Raw genomic sequence first — 27,106 nt, 5'->3', positions numbered from 1 at the left:
TTCCTCCCAGTCTGCCCTTCAGTGCTTCAATATGCAGAATGAAAAGTTGTGTCCCAGAAATAAGGCAACCGAGCAAACATAATACGAGATACAGTGGGGACACCAAAATAAGTACATCTTCTTACTTTAAAAAGCAAAAATGGATGGTAAAAATATTTTAATTATCCCGGTTCATACTGTTAATAGTGAATGCCCCCACTGTCAAATCAAATGATTAAAGTGTAACAAGGCATAGAGCAGAGAGGAATACAGTCTGGTTTCTACCCCCTGGCAGTTTGTATACCTTGTGTTGATTTCTTCATGCAGGGGAGGCTTACGTAAGAACAGTCGAGTGTTTGAGGGTCACCAGGACTTCTTTGTGTTCTGTAGCCCCACACAAGTAAAAAAAAAAAAAAAAAACTTTTAACCAGGCAGGTTGTTAGTCAAACAACATTTCATCACATTTTGAAATCAAAATAATCCTCACAAATTACAACGGTCCAAATTAGTCCAATGGTTTTCAATAATCGGCGTAAGATCGCCATTTTGACTTCTGTCTGTGAAAGTTACTTACTTACTTACTGGTGACATAAGATCGGAATTGTCAATACTGTATATGCTAGCATGCTAAAATGGGGAAATAAACTTAGCTTGCTCAGTCGCACTTAAAAGTTTTCACAGTAGCAAACATCTCACTCCACATTATTCCTTTAGGTTACTATTTTAATGTCATAAAAAAAAAGCGGGATTTATTTGGGGTTGCAACTGTTTTACATTTGACAGTTGAAGGGCCACAGACAGTAATTCACACAAATGACAAAATGATACTTTTGGCATCATGAACATAAAGAACATAATGTCATGTCTCTCCTGAGCTTTCAGTTATTTCTACAACTACGCACGCTGGGCGGCAGCGCCACCTCTCGTTCGTGGTCGTTGCTGCAGCAACCTGTCAGACGGGTCAATCATGTGGTTCAGGACCAGATCGGATTTGGACACGGGCTAAAAGCAGTCTGCACAGTCAAAAATCGGATTCGAGGGGGAATCCGATTGGAGTCAGATATGCCTGCACTCTGAACGGAGCCTAAGGATGTCATCAAAATTGAAATAATTTAATAAAAGTAGCAATAATTTAATACACGACAACAAACGACACTTTCACTGTTAAACCCTGTTTGTACAAAATAACACAACAATGCAACAAAGCATGCTGGCAATGGCACCTTGGGAAATGATGATGACACAAAACTACTTATCATGAAGAAAAGGCCGTAAAGTGATTTATTCTTAACCACTGGCTAATTTTAATGCATTTTGTTATCATGTTCCTACGTGAGAGGTTAAGTTGCGCATAAACAGTGAAACGGGTGACGTGAGGCATCTGAGGCTGTTGCGTGAACTCGCGTCTGGTGAGCGTGTTTGCGCCAGAGCTCAAAGTTGGCAAGTTAATTTCCACATGAGTGTCTTTCAAATGTAATTACACTTGACTTAAATACAATCAAATGAAATTAACTTAAATGCCGATGAGCTTCATGGCTATGGAGTTTGTTCTCAATTTAGAACCCATATCGGGACGAACGATTGCGAGGGTAGCGGATAGTGATCATCTGGGATAGTTCGAAAATGCAAAGACGTTCGCCAACAGTTTTAATTGTGGCCTAAAGTTTTTCTTATCGCAAGGAATTTTCGTTTCTTGTGACAGAATTTTGTTGTAGGAAGGAAATGTTTCTTTGCGACATGACAAACCATTAGGACTGATGGCGAACATCTGGAGAACGTCAAGCTAGCCTTGAACGAACCCTGACGAGAAATCAACATTCTCGACCTTCTGTACGCTCAGTGGGATGCGAGCTTGTGAAAACGTTGCCACAAACGGTCTTTTTACACAAACGTCGGTTTGAGGTCTTCCTTGAACACCACCGGACGCGCAGAGCGGTAGAAGCCGTAACCTTCGTACTCGCCGTCCGAGGAGTCTGACGAGTCCGAGGACACCAGCGAGCCGCGCTGCAAGCAGGAGTCGCAATAGGGTCGGTGGTAGAAGCGGTAGTCCGTAGAACTGCTCGAGTCTGAATCCCAGTACCCTCGGGCGTTCTCCTGCTCCGATCTATCGACGTGCTCTGGAGAACGTCCGCGAGGTCGAGCTGCCAAACTTCCCACTTCCTCATCTTGCAAGTCGAGGTCGCGGTTGGGAATCCGGACGATGGTACCCTCCGCAGTGGCGTCCCTATTCAGGGTGACTACCTCCGGTTGCTTCCTTCGATTCTGACAGCTGTCCCTGATCCGCCTCTCTGCGTGAAGACAAGGCGGCGTTAAACCCCGTCTGGGCGAGTGGAAGGGCGGTCGACGTTTCCTCATGGCGTAGGGGGAGATGCTGGGGTAGCGAAAGACTAAAGGGGGGTTAGGGGAACGCGGTGTCCGTAGAGAGATGGGTGAAAGCGAAGAGTCTTCAGTAAATCGATAAGAAGGCCTCCTGGCAGATTTTAGAACGGTTTCCAAGACTGTGTCCACACTCAGTTCTTGGAGGATCTCCTGCAACTTCTCCCTGCTAACGAAACCAGACGGTCTGTCGTTTGGTCCCAAGGGGGATGTCGGCCCATCGCTCAACGTTTCAACCTCAAAAGGGTTCAAAAGTCTGGGGGATTGCAGGGAAGTGACAAAGTGAGCCGTCTCCTCTGCAGTCCTAAGAAAGCCCGAAGACCGGAGTGGGTCCGATATGGACTCGCATGGGTCTGCATCCAAGCCACCGGAAGTAGGACATGAGGCAGCAGTGGGGGTTACAGAACACGGCAAAGGGGGACGATCAGAAGATGCTGAGGGAGGCGGCGGCGGCGGCGGCGGCGGGGGGGGTGAGAGTCTGGACTTGACGTCGCTATGAGGTAGAGAAGCTGGAAGTTGACGGGACTGAAGTTCTGTGGTCTGAGTGGAGGAGGACTGGAGGTTGTCCGCCTCCTGCTCGTCGGACGTTTGGCTGGCTGACACCAGACGCAGAAGTTTGTCTTTGGCGTTACTCACCTGCTCTTGCAAGCTGTCAATCACGGCGTCCTTCTGGAAAACGGCAAACAAACATCAAGTTTCCTTCAAGAGCTTCAATTCAAAATGATTGTCCATTCACCATCCTTCCATTTGACACCTCGGACTGGAACTGAAGTTCAATTCAAAAAGTAGCTTATCGTACCTCGTGGAGAAGCTTCTTCATGGAGTTGTTCTCCCCGAGGAGGAAGTAGACCTCTTCCTGGCTGTAGACTGAAGGTTGGCTCTTACTGGGGCTGCTGAAGTACTTGGCCATCTGACTCGGGTTGTTTTGATCCTCCTCGAAATGCCTCCACTCGGTCAGCTGCTCGTATCGGCCGTGGCGGAGGAAGTAAAAAAAAAAAAAAAAAAAAAAAGTAGGGGTGTTAGGCGATTACATTTTTTTAATCGCAATTAATCACGACTTCAATAATTAATTCACGATTAATTGCAAATTTATCTGTTCTAAATGTACAATAAAATGTATCACTTTTTTTCTAAGTTTTCATACTCTTGTTAACATAAAAGTGAAAAAATGTTGAACTAATATAAATATGGCTGCATCTATTAGTCATTGATAGAGTAATTTCATAATTTATAAAATTGAGTTAAAATTAAAAAGATGTACTGTACAGTGCGTTGAGGTCAATATCTGCCACTAGATGGCATAATTGCATTTGTAAGACGTTGGTGACAGCTCTGCATTTTTCTTTTCATATTCAGAGCTTTCTAATCTTTAACATGAAGTAACTTGTCACATTCTGCACATTTTTAAAACTGTAAAATACAACTTGATAATAATCGAGGGGTGTTTAAAAAATAAATAAATAAATAAATAAATAAATAAATAAATAAATAAATAAAGTGGCGTTAAAGGAAATTTAAATGAAAACCAAACACCCTTAAAAAAAAAAAAAAAAAAAAAAGGTAAAGGTAAAAAAAAAGTTCTTGTACGAGATACATTCCTAAAACATGCTTGGTTGAAGACTCTTAAACTGTCTGTAGTTTTACTTGTAAATATTGTCATTCCTCCAGGTCGTTTCACTCCTTTATATCAGGTGTAATTCCACTGTCAACCACCAGATGGTGGTACCCCTATTTAGTTTGAGACTAAATTTGAAAGAACAAAACGGGAAGTACTTAAGCACAGCTTAATTTTTGTTGAAAATTATTATTGAATGTCATCCACTGTAATCCTGCTTTTTACTCCGACAAAAAGTGATGACTATGTGTTCGTTTTATAATATAAAGCATGTAAAAAGCGCGATCAGTACAGTACAATATTTTTGTGTAATCTACTGCTCTTGCTCTCTCTCCATATATGAAATGTGTTGGTGTTAAAAGTCGGCGTCATAAGTAAATATCATAAACGTGATAAAACCATGCCTAGAAAGTATATAAATCGATCATTGCTATATCGTGGATTTCACGTATTGTGGTGGTGTGGGGGGGGTTACTGGACCGGGACAGGTCAGCAGCTCATACAGCCCATGGAAAATGGATGATGACTGCATACAGATTGACGTGCGACCAGGTGTGTTTGGAGCAAACAGCTCATCACCAAAATATTTCCTCCTCCTTCAGATGCATTCCTTTATCCTAACATAAACCCGCATCAGCAGACACTTGGTGTGGGTCATAAAGATGGCGGCATACATTTGACTCAAACGTGATGTGAGTCACCCTCCGGTGATAAAACAAACTCAAACTCGCAAAATGAGAAAGTCGTGAGATCAATTCACCGATCACACTTTGTGTTCGCTACTTTTTCCCGAGACGATCACATGACTGGAGGGGGTCCTGCCTCACACGGAATCAATTGCAATACCCTTAAAACATGGCACCAAAACTCCCAAGTGGCCCATTGTCCCGGCAGTATACGCGCTAACGATGAGTTTTCCCTACCTGAGGCACAAAAAGCATGCAGTCGGTAGCCATCGTGCAGACGAAAATGCCGCCGGCCACGGCGCCGTAGACCAGGTTGGGCCAAGCCGGCATGAAGACGGACACCGGGACGGCCACTCCGCCGCAGACGGTGACCAGCGTGACGGCGGTGAGGATGGTGGGAGACTGGTTGACCGGAGGGTGGCTGACGTTGCTGGTCAGGCCGGCCAGGTACGTGCCGTAGAGCAGGAGACACCCCTGAGGAAGCGCATGGTGAAGACGACACGTTTGTTTTTGACTATTTAGAACAAGATATTTGGCTCACACAAAAAAAGGTAAAATTACAAGGGAAGATGTTGAAGTTATAAAGTTTGAAAGTTTCACACAATTTATATCAACGCGACAAGATCATCAACAGTTCTCACCTTGAAGCATGTATAGAATATTAAGACTACTGGAGCTAAAATTCAATTTTTGATTATTTTTTTATTTGAACATTTTTCTGTGAAAATTAATAAGACTTGTACCCTTAATGCAACTATATTCTCATAAATTGTTAGCCTCATAAATTTCGATTACTGTGAAATAAGGGCTTGATCTGATGAAACTGAGACTTTTTTTCTCTAAGTTAGCATTTTCTTCTCGGAAAAAATATTTTTTTTTTTCTTATCAAAAAATGGCCAAGATTCCAAACTTTCTTTTAATATGAGTTTTTAAAAATTATTGTCATATATTTTTTTGGTCAACAACTGTTTTGCTTTAATTCAGTTCACCCCATAAAATGATAATTTAAAAAAAAACTTTTTAAATTGTAAAATAACCATTTTAACATCATATTATTACCCCCTTTATCCTCTCTTAAAATTACAACTTTTACCTATAATATTAATTTGAGTCAAGATTATGAGTTTTTCTCCGGCTCTGTTAATCAGTCTTGTTAACTTGAGACTTCATTCATTCTTATGACTTTAAAATTGCAAATTTATCCTTGTAATATTACTCCTGTTTACTTACAAGAATTTTGAATTCAGTCTTGTAACATTTTGGTTTTCACCATTTGATATTCCTCTTGAAAAAAGATTAATAAAACTATCTGACTTTATTTTAGTGCAGTAATATTATTTTATTGTATTTTTCATATGGCCCTTCCATAACACTTACACGATTTCTCCAATGGGAAGCAAGTAAAGCTAAATTTTGAATCCAATGAGCACTTGAGTGGTTTACATTTGAAGAGAGTTAGTTACCTTTTTCACAACTATCACGATAACCCACAGATCCGAGTACGCAGAAGAGCAGGACTCAAGATGCGACAAAGAATAGGAGATGTCTTTCTCCACCATCTAGAACAAAGAAAAAAAAACATTCATTGTGTGAGGGGAATTATAAACATAATAACATAACAACATCATGCATATCAATGAATCAATTCAATAGCACGTGACTTACCCTAACGACTGCAACGAGCGATCGAGAACAGCGGACGGGATCTGAAAGGTTCCAGGCAGTCAGGACCAGCAGGTCCACCAGGATCAAGACAGCCACCATGGCCATTAGCTGAATGTCTCGGATGATCTGACGTAAAAAGAGTACAAAAGGGCACCATGCAGTTAGGACCCAGTAGGTGCAGATGTGCTAACCATGAGTTACACAGCGTTGTGTTAAAACAAAACAAAACAAACCGAAACGAAACGAAACGAAACGGAAACCGAACCCAAAACGAAACCCGAAACGAAACGAAACGAAACGAACCCGAAACGAAACGAACCCGAAACGAAACGAAACGAAACGAAACGAAACGAAACGAAACGAAACGAAACGAAACGAAACGAAACGAAACGAAACGAAAGCCGAACCCGAAACGAAACGAACCCGAAACGAAACGAACCCGAAACGAAACGAAACCCGAAACGAAACGAAACGAAACGAAACGAAACGAAACGAACCGAAACGAAACGAAACGAAACGAAACGAAACGAAACGAAACGAAACGAAACGAAACGAAACGAAACGAAACGAAACGAAACGAAACAAAACAAAACAAAACAAAAAACAAAAAAAACAACAACAACCAGGTTGTAATAAAATGAGCTGCACAAAACTACTGTACCAACCACTCTCTTGTCGGGCACTCTCTGAGTGAACACTCTGTACAGACGCCAGGTTTTCCCTAAAATGGGTCCAAACACCATCGTGCTGCCAAGACAGAGGGTCCACACCCGGGCCTGTGAGAAGTAAGGACCAGAAGTATGTAGTAATTGAAGAACAATGCTAAATTGGCACTACAGAAAATGACCGTTAGGGAGTCAATATCACCCAAAACTAGACTAAGCAATTTCTGGAGAAATTGCGTGGGAATGCTGAAAGCTGAACGCTAATAGCTGAATGCTAATGAAGGAAATAGAAGGATAAATTATGTGGAAAATTACATATTAATTAGCTATTAATTACTAGTAATAGTAATAGTAGTAGTAGTAGTAGAAAATGAATGGGGAAAAGTTGATCTTTAACATTAAATTGTGCGAGGACTGTAAGTAACGTGGAATCAGACAATAAATACCCCGGAATGCGTGAATTTTATAAGCAAGTTGAAATTTGAACGGTGTAAATCCGAAGTATGATGTGGGAGTTGTTTCTCGGCAAAAAAGTGAGGAGAATAATAAAAAATCACAATAACATATGCGGGCCACAACTACATTTGAGACCAAATCTTATTTTCTACTCAACTTCATATTCATTGTAAGTAAATGTTATATAGATCAAGTTCCCCCATTTTTTTTTTTTTAATATATGTGAGGAATAAGCGGTCAAGAAAATGGATGGATGGATGGATGGATGGATGTACGAATGGATGGATAAAATAACTGCAAGAAGACAATACATAGCAAAAGATGTCAACATGCTGTGACAGGGTGGACATTTTTGGCACTTCCTGAGCTCAGAATGGACCTTCAATTAGAGACATGATTCAGTTAGCAAGTTGACTGCGTACTGTATTGTATAACAAATAATATACTTTGAATTTCTTGATATTTCACTATGGCAGAGTGGACATATTAAGTTTGACAACTACAGGCATAATACGATGAAAATTACAAAAACACAAGTGTAAATATTACTCTGCAACTAGTCATTCTTTTAGCCTCCATAAATTAAAGAAGGACAAAAAAATGTTTCGTAATCTGCATTTATGGCTTAAGGTCCATGTACTAGTAAGCCAAAAGTGGCACTAGTGGTACCACTGTGACATAATAATTGTCTTAGTGAGAACAGAGCATGCTATGGACATTAAGATATCGAACAAATATTCCATGAGCTTTCCATAGATGTGAGAGCTACTCACATGTAGTACAGCTGTCGACGCTTCAATCTGAGGGTGTGGTCGTGCGTCCACAGCAAACAGGAAGCCGCTGCTGTAGGTGAGGACACTTCCAAAGAGGCTCAGGACGTTCAGGTTGGGACTGGACATCTTCACTATCCTTGGAGAAAGAAAGAAGAAGAAGAAAAAAAAAAAAAACGTTCAGGGGGGCGGCCTCTTTTTTTTTTTTAAATAACTTTATTGACAAAATTGTCATCAAAACCCAAACATGTCAAACACAACACAAAAAATCATCACACAAACAGTAAAGAGAAAGGGGGCGGCCATTTTGCAACTCGCTGTCGACTGAAAATGACATCACAGTTGCTCAACGACCAATCACGGCTCACCTGTTTTCTAACGCTGAGCCGTAATTGGTTGTTGGCAATTGTGATGTCACGTTTAGTTCACAGCAAGTGACAAAATGGCCACACCCCAAAACTCTTAGTGAATTATCTTTTGTTGACCCTAATTGAATCTTTTTTGTGTCTTTTGTTATTTTTTGCTGTTTATTCTATTATTTTATTTTTTGTTATTGTCTTTCTTGTTTATGTATTTTGTTGATTGCTTTTTTTGTTTTCATTATTGTGAATGTAGGTAAGATGGAAACTTAGATTTGATGTTTATTGTTGTGATTGTTAAATGCAGGATTTCAATAAAAAAAATAAATAAATGGCCACACCCCCGAAATGGATAAAAACAGGTGAATATTGCTGCTTTATTCATACTCCACAAACACCATATAATCAGAATAAAATGTTTAGACTAGTGGCGCTGCATAGATATTGTAAATAATTTTCAACTAATTTTAGTGCCTGAACTTTTGCATCTGACGATATAGTCAATGCTAATTGAAGTCATGAAAACGCACCTGTTGTTCTTGAAGCGCAGGGTGAAGAGCAGGAAGCAGAAGGCCAGCAGGATGCCGCAGGAGAGCAACGTCCACATCACGGCGCTCAACACCGGGGAGAGCGAGCGTCTCGGGAGCTCCACGGCCATCTGAGAGCACACGCGCATCAATAGCACAAAAATGTTCAACCTGCTTCGCATTTGGTTGCTTTTGCCTTATTCTATAATGGAATCAAATAGATTTTTGCTCTTGGAATTCTACATACAAAATCCCATAATGATATGAGATTTCCCCCACCCAAATGTATTAACTTAGTATTAACATACTAGATGGCAGCAAAGCACTACTTTTGTCTCAATGAAGCACCTCAACTCACTTCCACATAGTTTCTTGTGACAAAGTGGCATTTTTTTCGGCGGGTTTTCAATCAGCAGAACTTTGATGGTAGAAATTAATTGAATCAATGGATAGCATAACCAAATAAATGTTCAAATATTGCTGGTCGCTATCGTTATTACCCTACTGAGGCCGCACAGTCTCTGCAACACCTCCACGCTCTCCTGCCGGTGGACCCCCGCCTGGCTCAGGCACAATGGAGAATCACAGCGGGAGCTGCAGTTCCATTCCGGCTCCATGACTGACCTCAATCAGTCCGTTCTCAGGTGCACATCCTGGGGGTAGACAGAAAAAATAAGGAGTACATGTACAGTACTTTACTTTACAATCGCAGTACACGAAGCATCCACAGTGTGGCGCTCTCACACACCTTTCGTGAGATGCCAGGGAACCACAAAGACACTTCATTAGGTACACTTACAAATTAATACAGAATCGATGTTCGACAAATTAAAAAACATGTACCTTTGTTTTCTCTAAAAAAAAAAAAAAAAAATTGTCAATTTTTAGTAGCTTCATTATTGTACGTGAAATATATGCATTTTCATGCTCTATTTGTCTGTTGTTGTTGTTTTATCTTATTCAACATTCAGTTTTCTACCAATTGCATAACTTAGTTGCTGCACCCAAAAGATTGTCCGTTTCTTATTAACATACAGTATATTTAAAAAAAACAAAAGAAAGTCACTTTTCTACTAAGATAGTACCTCACTTTTTATACCTGAATTATGTATGTCATTGTTAGTTTAATACTCTATTATTTGTTGTAGTTTTGTACTAATATCGGTGCTTTACTTTCATACCTGACAGTTTTCCCACTAATAATCATGAGTAATAATTTCCATAACTTTTATTATTATTATTATTATTAAAATGAATAATTATCTGAAAATGTATTATTGAAAGAGTTACTTTTTGATGCATTATTGTCTCATATTGAGCAAATGCAAGTTGAGGCTGGTTATTATTACAATTTATTATTTCTTGAAGTGATGTCATGAACGTCATTCAGTAAAGCACAAATGTCTCTTACTATTATAGCTGTGACCTGCATAATACTTGCTTTGATGTATATTTTGTGTATTCTTACTTGCTGCTAGTGTGCACTAGAATGTCTACTGAACTTACTTCCAATTGCACTCATAAATCTATCTTTTTGTTCTTATAGGGAGTTGAAAGTATGCTACACCAAAGCTGCAATTTGCGCCTCTGACAAACAAAAACATGTCGGAGTGACAAACACAGACATGGACTGAGCAAAGTCAGCTTGAGCTTGTCACTGTGCCCGCAGGCGCTTCCACCCGCCTGCCCTCTCTGCACCGACATGTAGATGAGCTCGCGTGGCTAAAAACTCCCAAACAGGCCGACTGTGAGTCAGCCGCATGTGCCGCCGTTTACCTGAGATTGAGAAACGTGATGCATCAGGCATCTGCTCATTGTCTGAGTTTAGGAAGCAGACTCAGCAAATACATAACACTAAGATCCCACGAGGCATCACCAAAGCTCTGAAAGTAGTAATTGCAAAAACATATTTGTGTGTTGTGAGGAGCTTTTTGAGAGAGGAAGTAAAAACAAACTGGATATATTTTTTTTTTTTTTTAATATCTTGCTCCAAATATACGTTTCAGAAAAACTAAAACTTATTCTCTATAAAGTTTGATGGATGCCCTATTGTTTACTGTTTTATTATGCCAAAATGGCCGCTGTGAAAAGTGCCATTAAAACGTAAAGCAACAAAATTGACTTTCCATCCGAAACTACAAAGTTCTCTCAGTGACCTACTTCCACAAAATGAACGATGTCGAGAGAACAATGCAGCGACATATCTGGGAAATGTCTGCACTTCCTGTTCTTGTCCTTTTCGTCACTTTTCCGAGTTTAGCTCGCACTCCTGCCACTTCCTGCAGGAAAGCCCCTGCTAGTAAGAAAGAGGCATTTCCTCCCCGTTCTTCAAAAACGCACTTTTTATGGCTGTGGAGCGGTCGATAAAGGTGGGCTGACATTCGGCAGCGAGAGTTTTTATGGTCATTGTTAAAACATTCTTCGAAACCCTTGGATGGTTAATAGCAAAAAAATACCCGAAAGAAGATGTGGATTTGGATGTCCTTTTATAGCTTTAACTTTGACTTTGGCTCACTTCCTCCTTGTAGTTGTGTTTAGCTTGACTAAAGCGGGATACACACATAATGACAACGGCGCTAAATTTAAGACTTTCCCCTCAGCAAAGGCCGATTAATGGAATGTCTGGAAGATTATCCATGTGATGTGAACCCTTAGGCATTATTGTGACCCGTTTTGGGCTTTTTGATGGTTCTGACCAAGTCAATTCAAAATAAGATATTGCCCAGGGGATTTATTAATTAAGAAGAGTGAGTTTTCAATTGGAAATGTTGGACCTGTAACATTTATTAATGCATGTAAAGTAAAAATAAATAAATAAGTAAATACATTTTTTTTTTTTAAAAGAAGATTTTTTTGCAATAGTAAATATTGAACAGTTTCACACTGATGATTGTTAGCGCCAACCATTTTTTGAGCAGATGAGAGAGGGAAAAAAAAAAAAAAAAAAACACTCTTAACACACCCCACATCACTGGATTATCATGCTATGAGGAAGGATAATCATAAGGAAGAAGAGGGGGAAAAAATGGCCCGATTATCGGTACATTTGTACCCCTCTTGAGACTGATCTTTCCTATCTAACTTTCTAAACGACGCAATCGAATCCAGCCCTCTTTCACTGTATTGTAATTGTGCCACTTTCAGGATTAAGATTAGCCATGACTGGGTTGAGAGGCCAATATTGAGGCATTCCACCTCGCCTAGCGCTCCCTTTATGAGTTTATTCTCTAAAGCTGAGTTAGAATGCAATTTAGTGGGGATCATCTGTGGGCGCATGGTGCGGTGCATTTTGCAGCAATGGCGCCCTGGTGAAGGGAGGGGGAATATAATCTGGTTGGAGGAGTCAACATTGAGAAACTATGAGGTACTACGTCTGGTACCTGGTCACAATTCAATTTGTAATCTTAAATTGGTTCAAAAACTCTCTTTTTAGACTGTAAATTGATCATATTTGGCTGATGTAAATCACAGCAGTAAATGACCAAAATAAAGTTTAAAGGCAGGAGCTTCCGTTTTCACTCAAGAAAATGCACTATATAAATACAGGATATATACACATGAACTCCTTCTCAATCTACACCTCTGGACTTCTGTTAATGTGTGGTGGTGATTTTTTTCCTAAATCCCCGCCCCCTCCAGCCTGTATTTTGCCATTTTGTGTTTGTTTTGTTTCAACAGCGGGACGTTTCTGTGGACAAACAGTTGTTTAACCCTCCAGCCAATGGCAGAGCGGGGGGGCGTGTCACTCACTGTTGCCAGACGGGGCGAATTTGTCGGCTGCAACTTGACAGCACGCATGGCTTTTTTTTTTTCCCTTTCACTCAAGCTTGTGTGAGTGAGTGAGTGAGTGAGTGAGTGAGTGAGTGAGTGAGTGAGTGAGTGAGTGAGTGAGTGAGTGAGTGGAAAAAAAGAATCCGTGTTTGCTGTAAAGTTGCCGCGGGAGTGACGTCATGCAGCCGACAAATTCGCCTGGCCCAGGTGGCAGACAGTGAGTGACACCCCCCCCCCCCCCCCCCCCCCGCTCTGCGATTGGCTAGCGGGGTAAACAACTGTCTGTCCACAGAAACGTCCCGCTGTTGACAAAACAAACAGAAAATGGAAAACTCCAGGCTGGGTTTGGAAAAAATCACCACCACACATTAACAGAAGCCCAGAAGTGTAGATTGAAAAGGCCTTCATGTGTATATATCCTGTATTTATGTAGTTAATTTTCCTGAGTGAAAACTGAAGACCCCGCCTTTAAGTGTAGTCCATAGTCTCCATTTTGCTGCAGTGGCGTTTTCGGTCTTATTGCGCCAAACCAAAATGAGGGGAGTCAAAACTGGCTATGTGTTGCTCAATAAGGTGGTATAGGAAGAAGGATATTGACTAATATTCATAAAACTTGCGTTATTAGTTTTGAATCAGGGATTCGCTAAATGGTTCTGCGGCAAATGAGAATTTGAACAGAAACGTTGGTGCTGCACACGTGCGCAAACAATTTGACTGTAGTTGACAAAGTCAGTTGCGAAACTCTTCTTTGTGTGCGTCTTTAACTCATTCACTCCCGGCCATTTTCACTGAAGCAACCCCTTTACTGGATTTTGACTGCTTTTGCAAGGCCCACAGAGTATTGTATTCTATTGCTATAAAACATGGAATCTACCAAAAGAAAAATGAGCATCTCTTCTTTCATCAGGAAAAAAAAAGGTATGTTTCTATCTATTTCCGTTTTGCAGCAATTAGCATTAGAATATAGCTAAGTTTCATCCCAAATCTGGTTAAAACAGTGGGGAAAAGTTTTTTGCAACATGGCTCTGTTTGATCTCTTATACTCTTCTGCCACCTGCTGGCTGTTTTTGTAATAACTACCATTGCTCCAAGCGTTTTCTTCAGTTCCGAGGCTGCATCAAAGCCTTCTGTATGCTCTAACATTTAAAAAAAAACAAAAAAAAACATAAAAAACGTATAAATACGTCTTTGGGAGCAAATGAGTTAATAGCCGTTTTATACTGCCCCCTGGTGACCGAGGTAAACAATGTCTATCGAAGACAAAGAGTGGCAACAACTGTTGAATTCTTTAATTGTGTCATGATTGTTAGTTTTTTGGCAGTTAATGGTGGCGGAAGTTTAAGTTGGTGTTTATCATGCTGTCATCAGAAGAGGAAGACAAAATGACAAAAGATCCAGTCAAGACTCAAAATGGGGATGTAATGATCCCGTCAATGAATAAAGCCAACCTTATTAATGAAGATGATCCCGACGTCTGGTCCCGTTTTCGTCTTCCATGGCACGCGCGCGACTCCGACACGCTTGGACGAAGAAGCGACGGCTCGCGTTGGCGATGCCAATCCAAACTCGCCTCAAACTTTCCACAAAAACGCTCCTGGCGGGAGAAGCTCGGCACACGGAGGGTTAGTGAGGAGGGAGGTGTGTGCGTGTGTGTCACAGGAAGGGTGTGCGTGTGAGAGGCTCCCTCTCTCACACATCCCCAGCCAATCGGCTTGACGCCGTGATGGCCCATGCGCTTCGTTAGACAAGGATTGTGACGGAGTCCTCGGGGACGGGGTGGCACACGTACGAGTCTACAATGCAAATAAGCAAACTTGTCGGAATGGGGAAAAAAAAGATACACAAACGCACACAAAACAGATCATTTGAGTGCAACAACATTTGGTCGCATCATCGTGCTATTAAAGATTTACAATGAATGCACACAAACAATTTATGGAGGCGAAAACATTTCATGCAAACGTTTTGCCGTAGCGAAGAGCACGCAATAAAGGTGGGTGGGATGTCACGGGCGGGGCCCACATAAACACAAGAGCACGCGCACACACATTTACACGCAGGGTCATTCCTGATGAGGGCGTGTCAACGCGGCTCAACGGCTGAAAGACACATCAAGACACGATCACAACGTAAACAAAGTCATTCAATAACGTTTCTCCTTAACTCATTTGCTCCCAAAAAACATATAAATATGTTCTATTTAAAATGTTTGAAGTGTCCCAAAAGACGTACTTATACGTTTTTTTTATACTAGAGCATCCAGAAAGCTTTGACTCAACCTCTCAACTGCAAAGAATGGTTGAAGAAATGCTAGTGATTACACAAACAGAGTATAAGAGATCAACCAGGGCCATGTTGAAAAAGAAGCTCAATTACTCAATTCTAAATAGATTTGTGAATAACGATGACACTTAGCAATAATCTAATGCTAATTGCTGCAAAACTGAAACAAATACACTTTTTTTTTTTTTCCTGATGAAAGATTAGACTTGAATATTTCTTTTGCTCGGTTCCATGTTTTGATAGCAATAGAAGACGATATTCTGTGGGCAGTCAAAATTCCAGTAAAACAGCCGGGAGCAAACGGGATTGCTTCAGTCAAAATGGCTGCTGGGAGTCAATGAGTTAAAGTATCCAAAATATTAGTGAACAAACTGCAGCCACGAACGCGTCGGTTGCTACCTGAGAAACCGCGATGTCATTTTCAGTCGACAGAAAGCGGCAAAAATGGCCGCCCACCGAGATGGAAGAAAAATAGTTGGATTCTCCTGCTTAAGTCATATTCTACAAACGCAATATTAATCAGAATGTCGTGTTTAGACTAGCTAACATATTCATGTAAAGAAAAATGTTGGGTTGACTTCCACTTTAACTCATTGACTGGCAGCCATTTTCACATTTCGCAATCCCGTTCGCTCCCTCCCGGCTGTTTTACTGGGTTTTGACTGATTTTGCAAGGCCCACAGAATATTGTGTTCAGTTGCTATAAAAGCATGGAACCAACCAAAAGAAAGATTAAAGTCTCTTCTTTCATCAGGAAAAAAAAGTATGTTTCTATCTGTTTCCGTTTTGCAGCAATTAGCATTAGAAGAGAGCTAAGTTTCATCAGTTTTCACAAATCTATTTCAAATTGTAAGTAATTGAGCTTTTTTTCTAGATGGCCCTGGTTGATCTCCTTTGCTCTGCTGCCACCTGCTGGCCGTTTGTGTAATAACTACCATTTCTGCAACCGTTCTTTGCAGTTGAGAGGCTGCATCAAAGCCTTCTGTATGCAGTCTAGCATAAAAAAACAAACAAACAAAAAAACGTATAAATACGTCTTTGGGACACTTAGAGCTTTAAAAAAAAAAAAAGTATTTACACGTTATTGGGAGTAAATGAGTTTAAATGGAGAGACATGTTTTCTTCCAGTGGACCGTGACAACTCAATTAGGCTCACAGTGTTTCGCTTTGTTATGTAAGAATTTGCAAATAAAACGCTTACATTTTAAAAAGTTTTTGGTTTATGATCTGGATAGGGCACTTTTAAAAACAAGTGTTCAAGTGGAAATTGAGAGAGAGCAATGATGACAAGATTTTGAATCAATACGACTGCCGAATGAACAATTCTGAGCTCTCTCTTAAAAAATAAAATAAAATAAATAAAAGTGTAAATTGACTCCCCAAAAGAAATAAAAGCAAGCGTCAAGGTGTCGCAAGTGCGTTGGGATCTGATGACAGAACGCTCGCGTCCCGTTGACGAACAAAAGCGTCTCTGTTACATGAAACGCGTATCGGCCGATATCGTGTGCCGCTCAAGATCGGGTTTAAGATGGACTTGCTAGCATTCGTGTCAGATTACGAACAGAATGAATATTTCATGGACACACAGAGCAGAAGTCAGATCATCAAGGTTATTTATTGACATGGTAATGCATGCGCGAATGTCACCGGTTGAGTTATTTCAGCAATGCGACGATTATTTTATAGTAATATTGTAATAATAATGTAATATATTTCCTGTAACAAACCAAGAAAAGTTTTTTTTTCTTTTTAATTTTTAGCAAGCCTCTTATGGCCACTTATAAAAAAAATAAAAAATAAAAAATAATAATAATAATAATAATTTATTAATAATTATTATTAATAAATTTATTATTAATTCTTACTTTTCTACAAGTATCTGAAGCATTTATTTTTTTTTTTAAATCATAACAGTTGCAGTTTTATTACTGTCTTTGTAAAGGCCAGAATTCAGCCCAGGTGTGCCTAATGAAGTGTCCTGACCTGTATTATCTGGAAACCTTTTTTAATAACGCAACAATTTTCCAGCTCTATTATTGCTGACAGGCGTCGCCACAGTTTCATGGAACGATCAACATGAGACTACACTGATTCGCAGCATTCCCACACGTGACGTTATTTTGTACCCAATTTAAATGGTGACGTCATGTCAATATTTGATGAGCGACAGACAGAACCAGAGACAAAATTTTCAGTCAGGTTGCTATGGAACTGGATTAGCAGCAGGGGGGCGGAGACTGTGGTGACTGATATGAAGGGTAAAGCATCACACTGTTACTTTTAATTTAAAAAAAAAAAAAAAAAAAAAAAGTAGGTAGCAAAATAATACGAATTGTCCCAGACAAACAGTGATGAAAGACAATCATAATGGAAAAAGTACTGTAAGTATACTGATGTACATTTTTAAATAAATCAAACAATTTATATATTTTAAATTAGGTTAGTGAGTCAAATAATACACGACACAATCATTTTAATAAGTTTTCTAGCATTTAGAGAAGTGTCGTAAATTAATGATGAAGACTTTACTTCAGAAAAAAAATACTGTAGTTAACAATTGAGAAGAAAAAAAAGGTTGCTATAAGTAAAAAAAAAAAAAAAAAAAAAAGGTATTTTAAGATTCACCAGTCACATTTACAACTTTGTTCTTGTACAATGAATAACTAAAAAACAGTTTTTATTTCTAAAATCTCTTATTTTTTTCTTTTAAAAATACAATTTTCTCAAATAAAACTAAAACAAGCCAGCCATTTTCCTCATGAAATCTTTTAGTTAAATTTATACAATATTACTTTTTTCCTGAGATATAACTCAAATATTTTTCGGATGAATTTTGTAAACGTTTTCCTCAAAATAATACATTTATCTCAAAGAATATGAATTTTAGTCACCTCAAATATGACATTGTCTTGTTAAATATGAGCTTCGAATGGAAGAAGAAAAAAATCCAGATTTCTCAAATAAATGACCTCAAACATTCAACTTATTGTGAAGTAAGACACCCCCCCCCCCTTAGACATTTTCTTAATAAAAAAAACAAAAAAACTGACTTATTTCTAAAAAATAAAAAAATGTAAATAAAATTCCTCTAAAAAATTTGATTTCTCACTATATTTCAACATTAAAAGTATAAAGACATGAGTGGGCCATTTGGACTTCTTAAAGAGTAGCCTAAAAGCAATCAGCTTAAAAATGTCTTCCTGTTAAAAATGCTTCTTGCTATATGGTTCCCTGACCTGCATACATAATCGCAGGATTATCACATTAACTTTGTAAAGTCTGGATTGTTCCACAACAATCCAGGCTGGATTTCGGCTGACTGTCACGTGTCAAAGCTCAGCTGAGCACGCGCGCCGATTCAACACTTGTCATGTGCGAGGGAGCGTCGATGATCCATATAGACGATATTGCAAAGTTGCCGACTCCCTGAAGAACATGTCAAGTGAAAGCAAACAAAAAAACAAAAAAAACCCAGCAGCACAAAAGAAACAAGCTCCATCAGGCGACAGTTGTTATCACAAATGTACATTTGTGCAGGACGGTGACCTCAAATTATCACCATACACACCCAGAAAATCATTTTCGTTAATGTCATCATAAAGTGGAGAAACGTCTCTCATCAGACCACAATGTGGTATTATGCACGTACCACAAACCGCAAAAACTATTTGGTACCACAATTGTCCACTTGAATAACAAAGAATTTATGTGGGAAATTCCATTCAAATTGAAGAAATTTGCCATTTTTGTTCCCCACATACGCTCACACAAAAAAAAAAGTCCTGCATTTATTGATTTTTCAATCAAATCTATAGAATAGTACAAACAATTCAACACACTATACGGTGCATATCTTTTATTGTTATCATATTCATATCCAAATTAAAGTACATACCTTTTGTGTTTAAGTGCAAGCTACTCTGCAGGTCATTATGTACTGTAGAGTTCATTTTTTATTTTGTAAAGTGATTTGTAGAAAAGCAGTTATTCGGTTACATCCACTTATGTGATAATACAAAAAAACAAAAATCCTAGTAATCTCGTCACATTTCAGGGTGTCTATATTACATTGCTCGACACACAAACACACGGTATTAAAAAAAAAGAAGACATTATTAGTAAGAAACGATTCATATCGTCATTTAGGTGTCACTGTAACATTCTCGCGTCTAATCTGCGTCAATCAAGATTTGTTGGAAAGCTTCCAGCTAACATTACAGATCTCAAAATAGAAATTCTGAAACTTGATTGCATCAATACGTAAGCGTCCCTGAACAATAAAACAGAAATGTTTTGAGTGAATTCCTGTCGTGGACCTGGGAAACGTCTATTGTGGAAAAACAACCAACTCATTAACGAGGCTCCTTTTAAAGCTCATCTGGATGACGTGTCGAAGTCGAAATTGTGCGTGACGGCGTGCGACGGAGGCGGCGCGTTTCCTAGCCCAACAGCACCCTCTGGAGGCGGTCGGCGGGCACGCTGTTCTCCTCCTCCGACTCGGCGTCGCTCTGCGGGTTGGAGCTGCAGGGCGACGTGGTGCACTCGGGCGAGCACAGGTAGTGCATGAGCGGCAGCCGGTACTTGCCGCAGAAGTCCACGAACTTGATGTGGCGCACGCACGAGTCAAAGTAGACGCCTGCAAGACAACAAAAAAATCGTCATGGAGTCTGCTCGTTTTTGTTCTCATGGGAGATAATGCAAATGGGAAAAAAATGCTGCCACTAGCAGGGAAAAAAATAACTGTAAAAGCAATATATTGGAAATATAAAAAGTCTACACACCCATACTTTTGCCACCATTAATTAATTAAAAAAAAAATAAAAAATCAAGGGGATGTAAAATAAACAACTGCGATAATGTTGCACAAGTGTGCACACCCTCGCAACAAGGGATTCCGCCGTGTTCAGAATTAACAAAATTACACTTAAACTTGTGTTAAATGGAAGTCAGTAGCACACACCTGCCACCATTTAAAGTGCATCCCATTAACACTAAATGAAGTTCTTGCTGTTCTAATAGGCTGTTCCTGACAAGCAAAAAAGTACTCACCCTTCATTTTAAAGTCGAGACACAAAGAGCGGGAAAATCACCGCCCAGGAATCGAGTCACTTCACTATCTGATGAATATTACGGGCTTCTGCTATTATTAATGTTGTTGTAGCAGTTATTACACTCCACAATTACAAAATCTTCATAATCGGAAACAAAAATGAAAAATAATTAATACTAATTTTGAGTTGTTTAAATTTATATATTTGCACCTTTTTATTTTAAAATAACTAATTTAATAAATAGTGTTTGGGTGAAAATATAGTGTTTCAAAGAAATTAATTTGTACTATATATATATATATCTATTTTTTTTTTACATATTTAAACATTTTCTTGTTCTGTAAAAAAAAAAAAAAAAAAAAAAAAAAGGAAAAAAAAACCCAAACAAGTGATTGTCCTAATTGTGATTGCAATTATTACTAAATTAATCGTGATGAATATTTTCCTCATAATCGAGCAGCCCTGATGTTGTTGTCAACGTCGCCACATTATATTGAAGCGCTAGGACAGAAAAACGATTTCATCATCACCACTGCAAGAGTTTCCTGCTCGAAAGAAAAATCAAAAAGTGGAGCTCATCTTTTTGATGCTCACTCAAATGAATTTCTTTTTTAAGACGCTCAGCGGAATTTGTTTTAAAAAACAAAACCAAAAATCAGACAAGACAATGTCACTTGTTGTTAACAGCCTTCCCGATGTTATTTTATTTTTATTTTTTTACGGGAGACTCGTTACGGAAGTACGCAAGCGTTTATCTGCGGAGGTTGCGAAACAACTGACCGGCACATTTGGGGTTGGGGCATTTGCTGGCCAGGTCCAAGTACTTGAGCAGGTGGGAGGGCAAGTCTGGCGGCGAGTAGGGCACGTTCCTGCTCTTGATGGTGCGCCCGGCCAGCTCCAGCAGCGAGGGGGGGTCGTACATCAGCTCCTTGACGAAGCGCACCACCAGCGGGTTCCCGCGGAGGCTGAGCTCCTGCAGGTGCACCAGGCTGACGATCTCCCGCGGCAGGTACGTCAGCAGGTTGTTGTGGAGACTCAGCGAGCGCAACGAGCGGAGCCTCGAGTCGGGCAGAAAGTTGGGGTGTGAGGCCAGGCCAGGGCGCCTCGGCGGGATGACGGCGACGACGCGGCCTCCACTTACCGGGTGAGCTGCGGTGGGACGCTTTGGATGCGGTTGTCACACAGCACCAAGTAGCTCAGGTAAGGCAGGTTGGCAATCTCGGCAGGAATGGCCGAGATGAAGTTTCCGCCCAGATACAACAACTCCAGACTGCAAGAGGAAGGAGAGGGGAACAAGAAAATGAAAAAATAAAAAAAAATAAAAAAGTATTTGTAATCCACATTAACGCTTATTTGGGACCTACCGGGAAATCATACATTTTAGTACATCATCACCACTATTCCTACTTAAAATAAATAAATAAATATATATTTACGATATTAACTTTTTTTTTTTTTTTTTTTTTAAATCCAAGAATTGGACAAATACTGCACATTTAAAAAAAAAAAAGATATATTTTTTGTGATATATTAATTTTGTCTTCAAAAATGAGAAGTTTCTCCGTGACATAAACAAACAAATCAGAAGGGGGAGCTAAAGCTAACTTTAAAAAAAAAAAATCAAAAAAAAAAAATCCAAGAATTGGACAAATACTGCACATTTAAAAAATATATATATATTTTTTGTGATATATTAATTTTGTCTTCAAAAATGAGAAGTTTCTCCGTGACATAAACAAACAAATCAGAAGGGGGAGCTAAAGCTAACTTTAAAAAAAAAAAATCAAAAAAAAAAAATCCAAGAATTGGACAAATACTGCACATTTAAAAAATATATATATATTTTTTGTGATATATTAATTTTGTCTTCAAAAATGAGAAGTTTCTCCGTGACATAAACAAACAAATCAGAAGGGGGAGCTAAAGTTAACTTTAAAAAAAAAAAAAAAAAAAAAATCCAAGAATTGGACAAATACTCCACATTTAAAAAAAAAAAAATGTTTTTTTTTTTGTGATATATTAATTTTGTCTTCAAAAATGAGAAGTTTCTCTGTGACATAAACAAACAAACCAGAAGGGGGAGCTAAAGGTGCATGCGTTGATGCTTGTGTCCGAGATGAGACTTTACTATGCAATTCAACTTTTTTACTTGAGAAAATTTTTAAAAAAAATAAATAAAATAAAATAAAATAAAATAATAATAAATAAATCTGTCCATCCAATGCCAGCATTTTTTATTTTTTTTTGCTAGCCAGTACTAATCGATGAAGTAACGTCTCGCGTGCATTGCCTGACAGATGACGCGTGATCAATGTGATAAGACACGTGGAGGTCTGATCTTCCACCAGGATACGAGGTCACTGGGGCGTGAAGACAATAAAACCTTCACTGGTACAGACAAATGACTCTCCCCGACCATCGTTCCAGGTCATTCAGTTCATTTAAAACAAGAAGTGGATCGGTCGTCGGGGGTGGGGGGATTTGGGTGTTGGGGGTCTGGGTGTGTTTGGGGGTTTGGGGGCCGGGGGTGGCGGGGCCTGGGTCGTAGTGGGTGGCGGGTTTGGGTGGGGTGCGGGGGGGGGGGGGCTGGGGACCGGTGGGGGGGCTGTGGGGGCCCGCCGGGCCTCGTTCTGCGGCCTTGGGCTCGGGGGTGTGGGCCGGGGCTGGGGCGGGGGTGTTCCGGGCGTCTGGGTCGGCTCGCCAACCGGTGTCCGCTCGGGTGGCTTGGGGGTGGCCTTGGTGCTGCCGCGGCCTGGGGATTCCGGGGGGGTGCTCGCTTTGCTGGACCGCGGTTGACGGCTTCTTTCTTTGGTGGTGGTCCTTATGCATGCCAGATCCATCGCACCAGCATCTACTGAAACTCAAACAGAAGTTGCCTCTCCCTCCCACAGCCCCTTGAATCAGTTGGTGCTGGTGTCTGTGGATCTCACTTTGCTTTATCTATCCTTCCCTCCTTCCTCTCTTAAGTTTTTCCTCTGGTCACTTGAGATCTCAATTTATTGGAAATTTGAGGTTTCTGGGGTTGGCATAAGACTCTGGTTTTGTAACCACGCAGGAGGGGTTTGGTTGGTGCTGGATTTCACTTTGATGGATTGGATGTACTGGCTTCTATGGATCTCACTCTACCTCATCGATCCTTCCCTCCTTCCTCTCTTTAGTTTTTCCTCTGGTCTCTTGAGATCTCGCTAATTTGCTGGAATTTAGAGGCTTCCGGGGTGGGCGTAAGACTTTGATTTTGTAACCATGGGGAAGGCAGGAAGTGTTTGGTCGGTGCTGGATTTCACTTTGATTTACCTTTCTTTTCTCTTTATTTTTTCTGATCTTTTCTCTGGTCTCCTGACCATTTGAACCTCACGACTCTGGCAAGATTCTGAAGTACCTGGTTAAGGCGAAGGGTAATGGGATATTTATAAGGTTTTAGGTGAATTAATGAGTATAAATTTATACGCATTTGCACGCACAGGCACACATAAAAAAAAATAATAAAAAAAGAGCAATGATGATAAGACGTTGAATCGGTAAGACTACCGAATGAACAATTCTGAGCTCTTAAAAAAAAAAGAAAAAAAGAAGTGGATTAGCATCACAGCAAGGAGGAAAAAACAACAACACATTTTTGTACTTTTTATGGACTTGCGACTGGCCTGTCACACAGTTGAATAATATGGTTTAAAAAAAGACGAGGCGTTATCTGTTTATATCATTTTTAGATTAGGTGAAAGGCACAACTGAGAGTGCCAAATTGACACTCAGTGTCAGCGGTTCTGCATTTGGCTAATATTTAGAAGCGTCAAAATGAATCAATAATTAATCATTTACTAGTCATTATTTTGAGCCATTGTTGTCCAAATCCTCTGATTTTAGCCTCTCAACAGTAATGCTCCGATTTCTGTAGCACTGCATGAAAGCAGATGAACTTTTGTGTTTTAATTATATATATAAAAACAAAACAAAAAAAACAACAACAAAAAAAACAAACACATTTGCAAACATCTCCTTTTACTTTGGAAAACAAATACCAAAACAGCAACTCAATCAATTTCAAAAAGGTTGCTAAGTACAGCAGATCCTCTCGTGGGTTATTGCTTAATAGTTTTGTTTTGTTTGTTTTTTTAATCACTAAACTATCATATAATAAACAATAATTGGGTCAATTCATTTTGGCCTTTACATTCACCACAATTAAAATGGCAAGGAGAAGATCTTGCAACTGCAAAGTAGTTACCAGATAAGCTATCAGTTCGCACAGCTGCTCCCATTATTTCTTCTTCTTCACATTTTGGAGCAGTCTGCCTGCCAAGTGGCACCGTCCTGCCTCTCACAGGTCAGGCTTGGTACTACAACAGACTTCTGGTTTTTGCGCGAGGAGGCTCGTGACCGTCGATGGCGAAATCATTATGCGTGTATGTGCGAGTCCTGTTTCCACTTGAAGAGCAGATGTTTTTATTTTGTGACTCATGAAAAACTTTCGCAAGAAATGTTAACAAAAAGAAAAAAAAAACTTTTATATGTTGACAAACTAGATACGTTGCTGCCAAAAAACAAAGTAAACGTTTGGCTCTTCTACACAGTTGATTGTAGTTAAATATAACAATCCGGAATATTGATTGCTGCTTATCAAGACTATCAGATGTCCTTCTAAAAAGAACATTCCAAGACAAGTTTGATTAAATTGAGGTTGCCGCAGTCGATTGTGCAGATGTCTTCAATAATTAAGCCTTTACTTCTCAATTCAAACGCCAGAAAAAAAAAAAAAAAAAAAAAAAAAGCTGCTCAGTTCAAAGCAAGCCAAACTGTTGGGTAAATAAATGCCTCAAAGATGAGCTCAGCTGGTTAAACTTTTTTCCATTTGTTTGGCTCATTTCCTAATCCGACTCCAAAAGAAGGACCAGCCTGGTCAACGATTGTTAAGGGAAGAAAAAATATCCTTGGGAAGAACTTGCAAGCACCAATAGGATTGCCTGTTTGTTATTAAAGCTGGTGTTTATTAAAACACATTTATTGCCAGACCAGCGGAAAATATGCATCATTTGACGTCTTTTTCCGTCAATGGCAGTGAATGAGTTAACAGTAACATTGGTAGTTCGACTCTTTTCACACTTACGTGATGTGAACATTTGGTCTGTGAGGTGTATCTACAAAAGTATATTTATATATTACTAATAGGCCTAAATGATTTAGAAAATAATTATGACACCCCCATCCCAATATTGCAATTGCATTTAAATGTGATAATTTTCCTGTATTTTTATTTTTAACAAAAGCAGTAAATTAATCTGCATTACAATAAACTATCAGATATTATATATAAATGTTTTGCTGCTAGTTTACAGTATCACTGACTTTAAAAACTGTCTCGATTGCAGACACCTAAGAGACCCTCAAGTGCTTTAACCCCACTTGATGATAATCAAACCACCTGAAGCATCATCACCCACACACAGCGTGCAGCTGAACTACTGACACAAAACAGATGAATGGTGGGTTCAAAGGGCGGTGCGTTCATCACAGGTGACCTCAACAACCCTTGTTGCCATGGTGATACGCCCCGCTTTTGTGGGCCTTGTCACTGAAAATCCCGAGCCGTACCTGAAGTAGCTTCACATGGACTTTTGTAGCGAAGGCCTCAATTTACGCGACCAAATGACTCAACTCAACTTTATTACGTCAATATACGTCATTCTCGGCACGTGACGTAAGCGTAGCAACATTATTACGTATTCTAAAATACCAACATGCTCGTGGTGACCCACCTCGTTAGGTTTTCAATCTCGACGGGAATACTTGTCAGTCTGTTTCCGCCGAGTGACAGCGACCGCAGGCGCCGGAGTTTGGTGCACTGCAGCGGGATCTCCTCGAAGCGGTTGCCGCTCAAGTTCAACACCTCCAGCTGCATGGAGCCGAAGCCCTTGGGCAGCGAGAACTCGCTCAGTCGGTTGTTTTTGGCTATGAGCGTCCTGAGGTTAGCTAACCGCGTGATGTCCTCGCCGATGGCCGACAGTCTGTTGTTGCTGATGTCCAGCAACTGCAGGTTGCAAAAGTGGGTCACCGACGAGGGCAACGCGCTCAGTCGGTTCTTGTTCAGGTAGAGCTGCTTCGTGTCTCTTTTCTTCTCGTGGCTGACGCCGTCCGCGGCGAAAGTGTTCAAGTTCGAGCGCGAGAAGTCGAGCACGTCGTCGCTGCCCACCGCCGTCCCGTCGTCAAGCTCCATTTTGGGGGGGTGATTCTTTTTTTTCTTCTTTCTCCAAACTCCGAGTGAAGTCCACGTGGAAGTTTTCGCTCGGACGACAACGTCGCAAACGTCACGGCCGCTTGGTTTTCATGTACTAAAACGCAGGTCTCGTCTTCCGACAACATTTAACCACGTTTTGCTGTTTGAAACCCGCACATTACACGTCAGCTCGTCTGCTATGCGGGCTGCATTTGTAGTTGCTCGCCGAGTGCTCACTCTTTTTTGATTGGCCGACCTGACTCAAAGCCCCACCCAGTTCGTTTTCTATTGGTTTTTGAATCTGTCACATGCAATATGTCATGTATTTAGCAATTTTTTTTTTCCTATAAATGAATAAATAAATAGATATTTTTCCAGTGTCGCACTATGCAAACGTATGCAGCTCGAATGACATTACGCAACACTAGACGTTGGTTACAAATTATGCAAGACGGCCAACTAAGCATGGCATCATGCTTAGTTGGCATCATCACTTTCTATTTTTTTTTTTTTTAAAGATTAGTGGTTAGAAAGTTCGCCTCGCAGTTTTGTGGAATTTGCATGTTTTGTCTTTTCCTTGTATGGGATTTCTTCCAGGACTTTGGCTCACACATTCAAAATGAATTGAAGACTTTACGTGTGATAGCTGTGTGGCCGGTTTTGTCTATTTGTGTCTGGTTGCCTGTATGCCC

The 27,106-nt window shown here is 40.0% G+C and overlaps 2 protein-coding genes across 2 annotated transcripts; both read right to left on the bottom strand.

Annotated features, from left to right (window-relative positions):
- Nucleotides 1–1,259: 1,259 nt before the first annotated feature.
- Nucleotides 1,260–14,473, bottom strand: gpr156 (G protein-coupled receptor 156). Its single transcript, XM_077536820.1, has 10 exons — nt 14,318–14,473; nt 9,599–9,751; nt 9,102–9,229; nt 8,216–8,351; nt 6,987–7,097; nt 6,322–6,447; nt 6,120–6,215; nt 4,894–5,130; nt 3,155–3,313; nt 1,260–3,024 (listed from the first exon to the last, which is right to left on the bottom strand). The coding sequence occupies exons 2-10, from the start codon at nt 9,713–9,715 to the stop codon at nt 1,861–1,863; spliced, it is 2,274 nt and encodes a 757-aa protein (XP_077392946.1). The 5' UTR covers nt 9,716–9,751; nt 14,318–14,473; the 3' UTR covers nt 1,260–1,860.
- A 4,520-nt stretch (nt 14,474–18,993) lies between these two features.
- Nucleotides 18,994–26,639, bottom strand: lrrc58b (leucine rich repeat containing 58b). Its single transcript, XM_077537644.1, has 4 exons — nt 25,957–26,639; nt 21,345–21,473; nt 20,984–21,261; nt 18,994–19,788 (listed from the first exon to the last, which is right to left on the bottom strand). Exons 1-4 carry the CDS (start codon nt 26,412–26,414, stop codon nt 19,592–19,594), a joined length of 1,062 nt encoding a protein of 353 aa, XP_077393770.1. The 5' UTR covers nt 26,415–26,639; the 3' UTR covers nt 18,994–19,591.
- Nucleotides 26,640–27,106: the final 467 nt, after the last annotated feature.

Source organism: Festucalex cinctus, chromosome 11 (genome assembly GCF_051991245.1).
Source record: "Festucalex cinctus isolate MCC-2025b chromosome 11, RoL_Fcin_1.0, whole genome shotgun sequence".
Classification (NCBI taxonomy): domain Eukaryota; kingdom Metazoa; phylum Chordata; class Actinopteri; order Syngnathiformes; family Syngnathidae; genus Festucalex; species Festucalex cinctus.
This window is presented reverse-complemented; position numbering and strand designations above follow the sequence as displayed.

Coding starts and splice junctions, on each gene's coding strand:
- gpr156 (XM_077536820.1), bottom strand. CDS start 9,715: ATGGAGCCGGAATGGAACTGCAGCTCCCGCTGTGATTCTCCATTGTGC. Junction 9,230..9,598: donor GACTGTGCGGCCTCAGTAGG/GTAATAACGATA, acceptor GTGTGCTCTCAG/ATGGCCGTGGAGCTCCCGAG. Junction 7,098..8,215: donor CGTCGACAGCTGTACTACAT/GTGAGTAGCTCT, acceptor TACTTCTCACAG/GCCCGGGTGTGGACCCTCTG.
- lrrc58b (XM_077537644.1), bottom strand. CDS start 26,414: ATGGAGCTTGACGACGGGACGGCGGTGGGCAGCGACGACGTGCTCGAC. Junction 21,474..25,956: donor GAGATTGAAAACCTAACGAG/GTGGGTCACCAC, acceptor TTCCTCTTGCAG/TCTGGAGTTGTTGTATCTGG. Junction 19,789..20,983: donor CCCCAACCCCAAATGTGCCG/GTCAGTTGTTTC, acceptor GTTGTCTTGCAG/GCGTCTACTTTGACTCGTGC.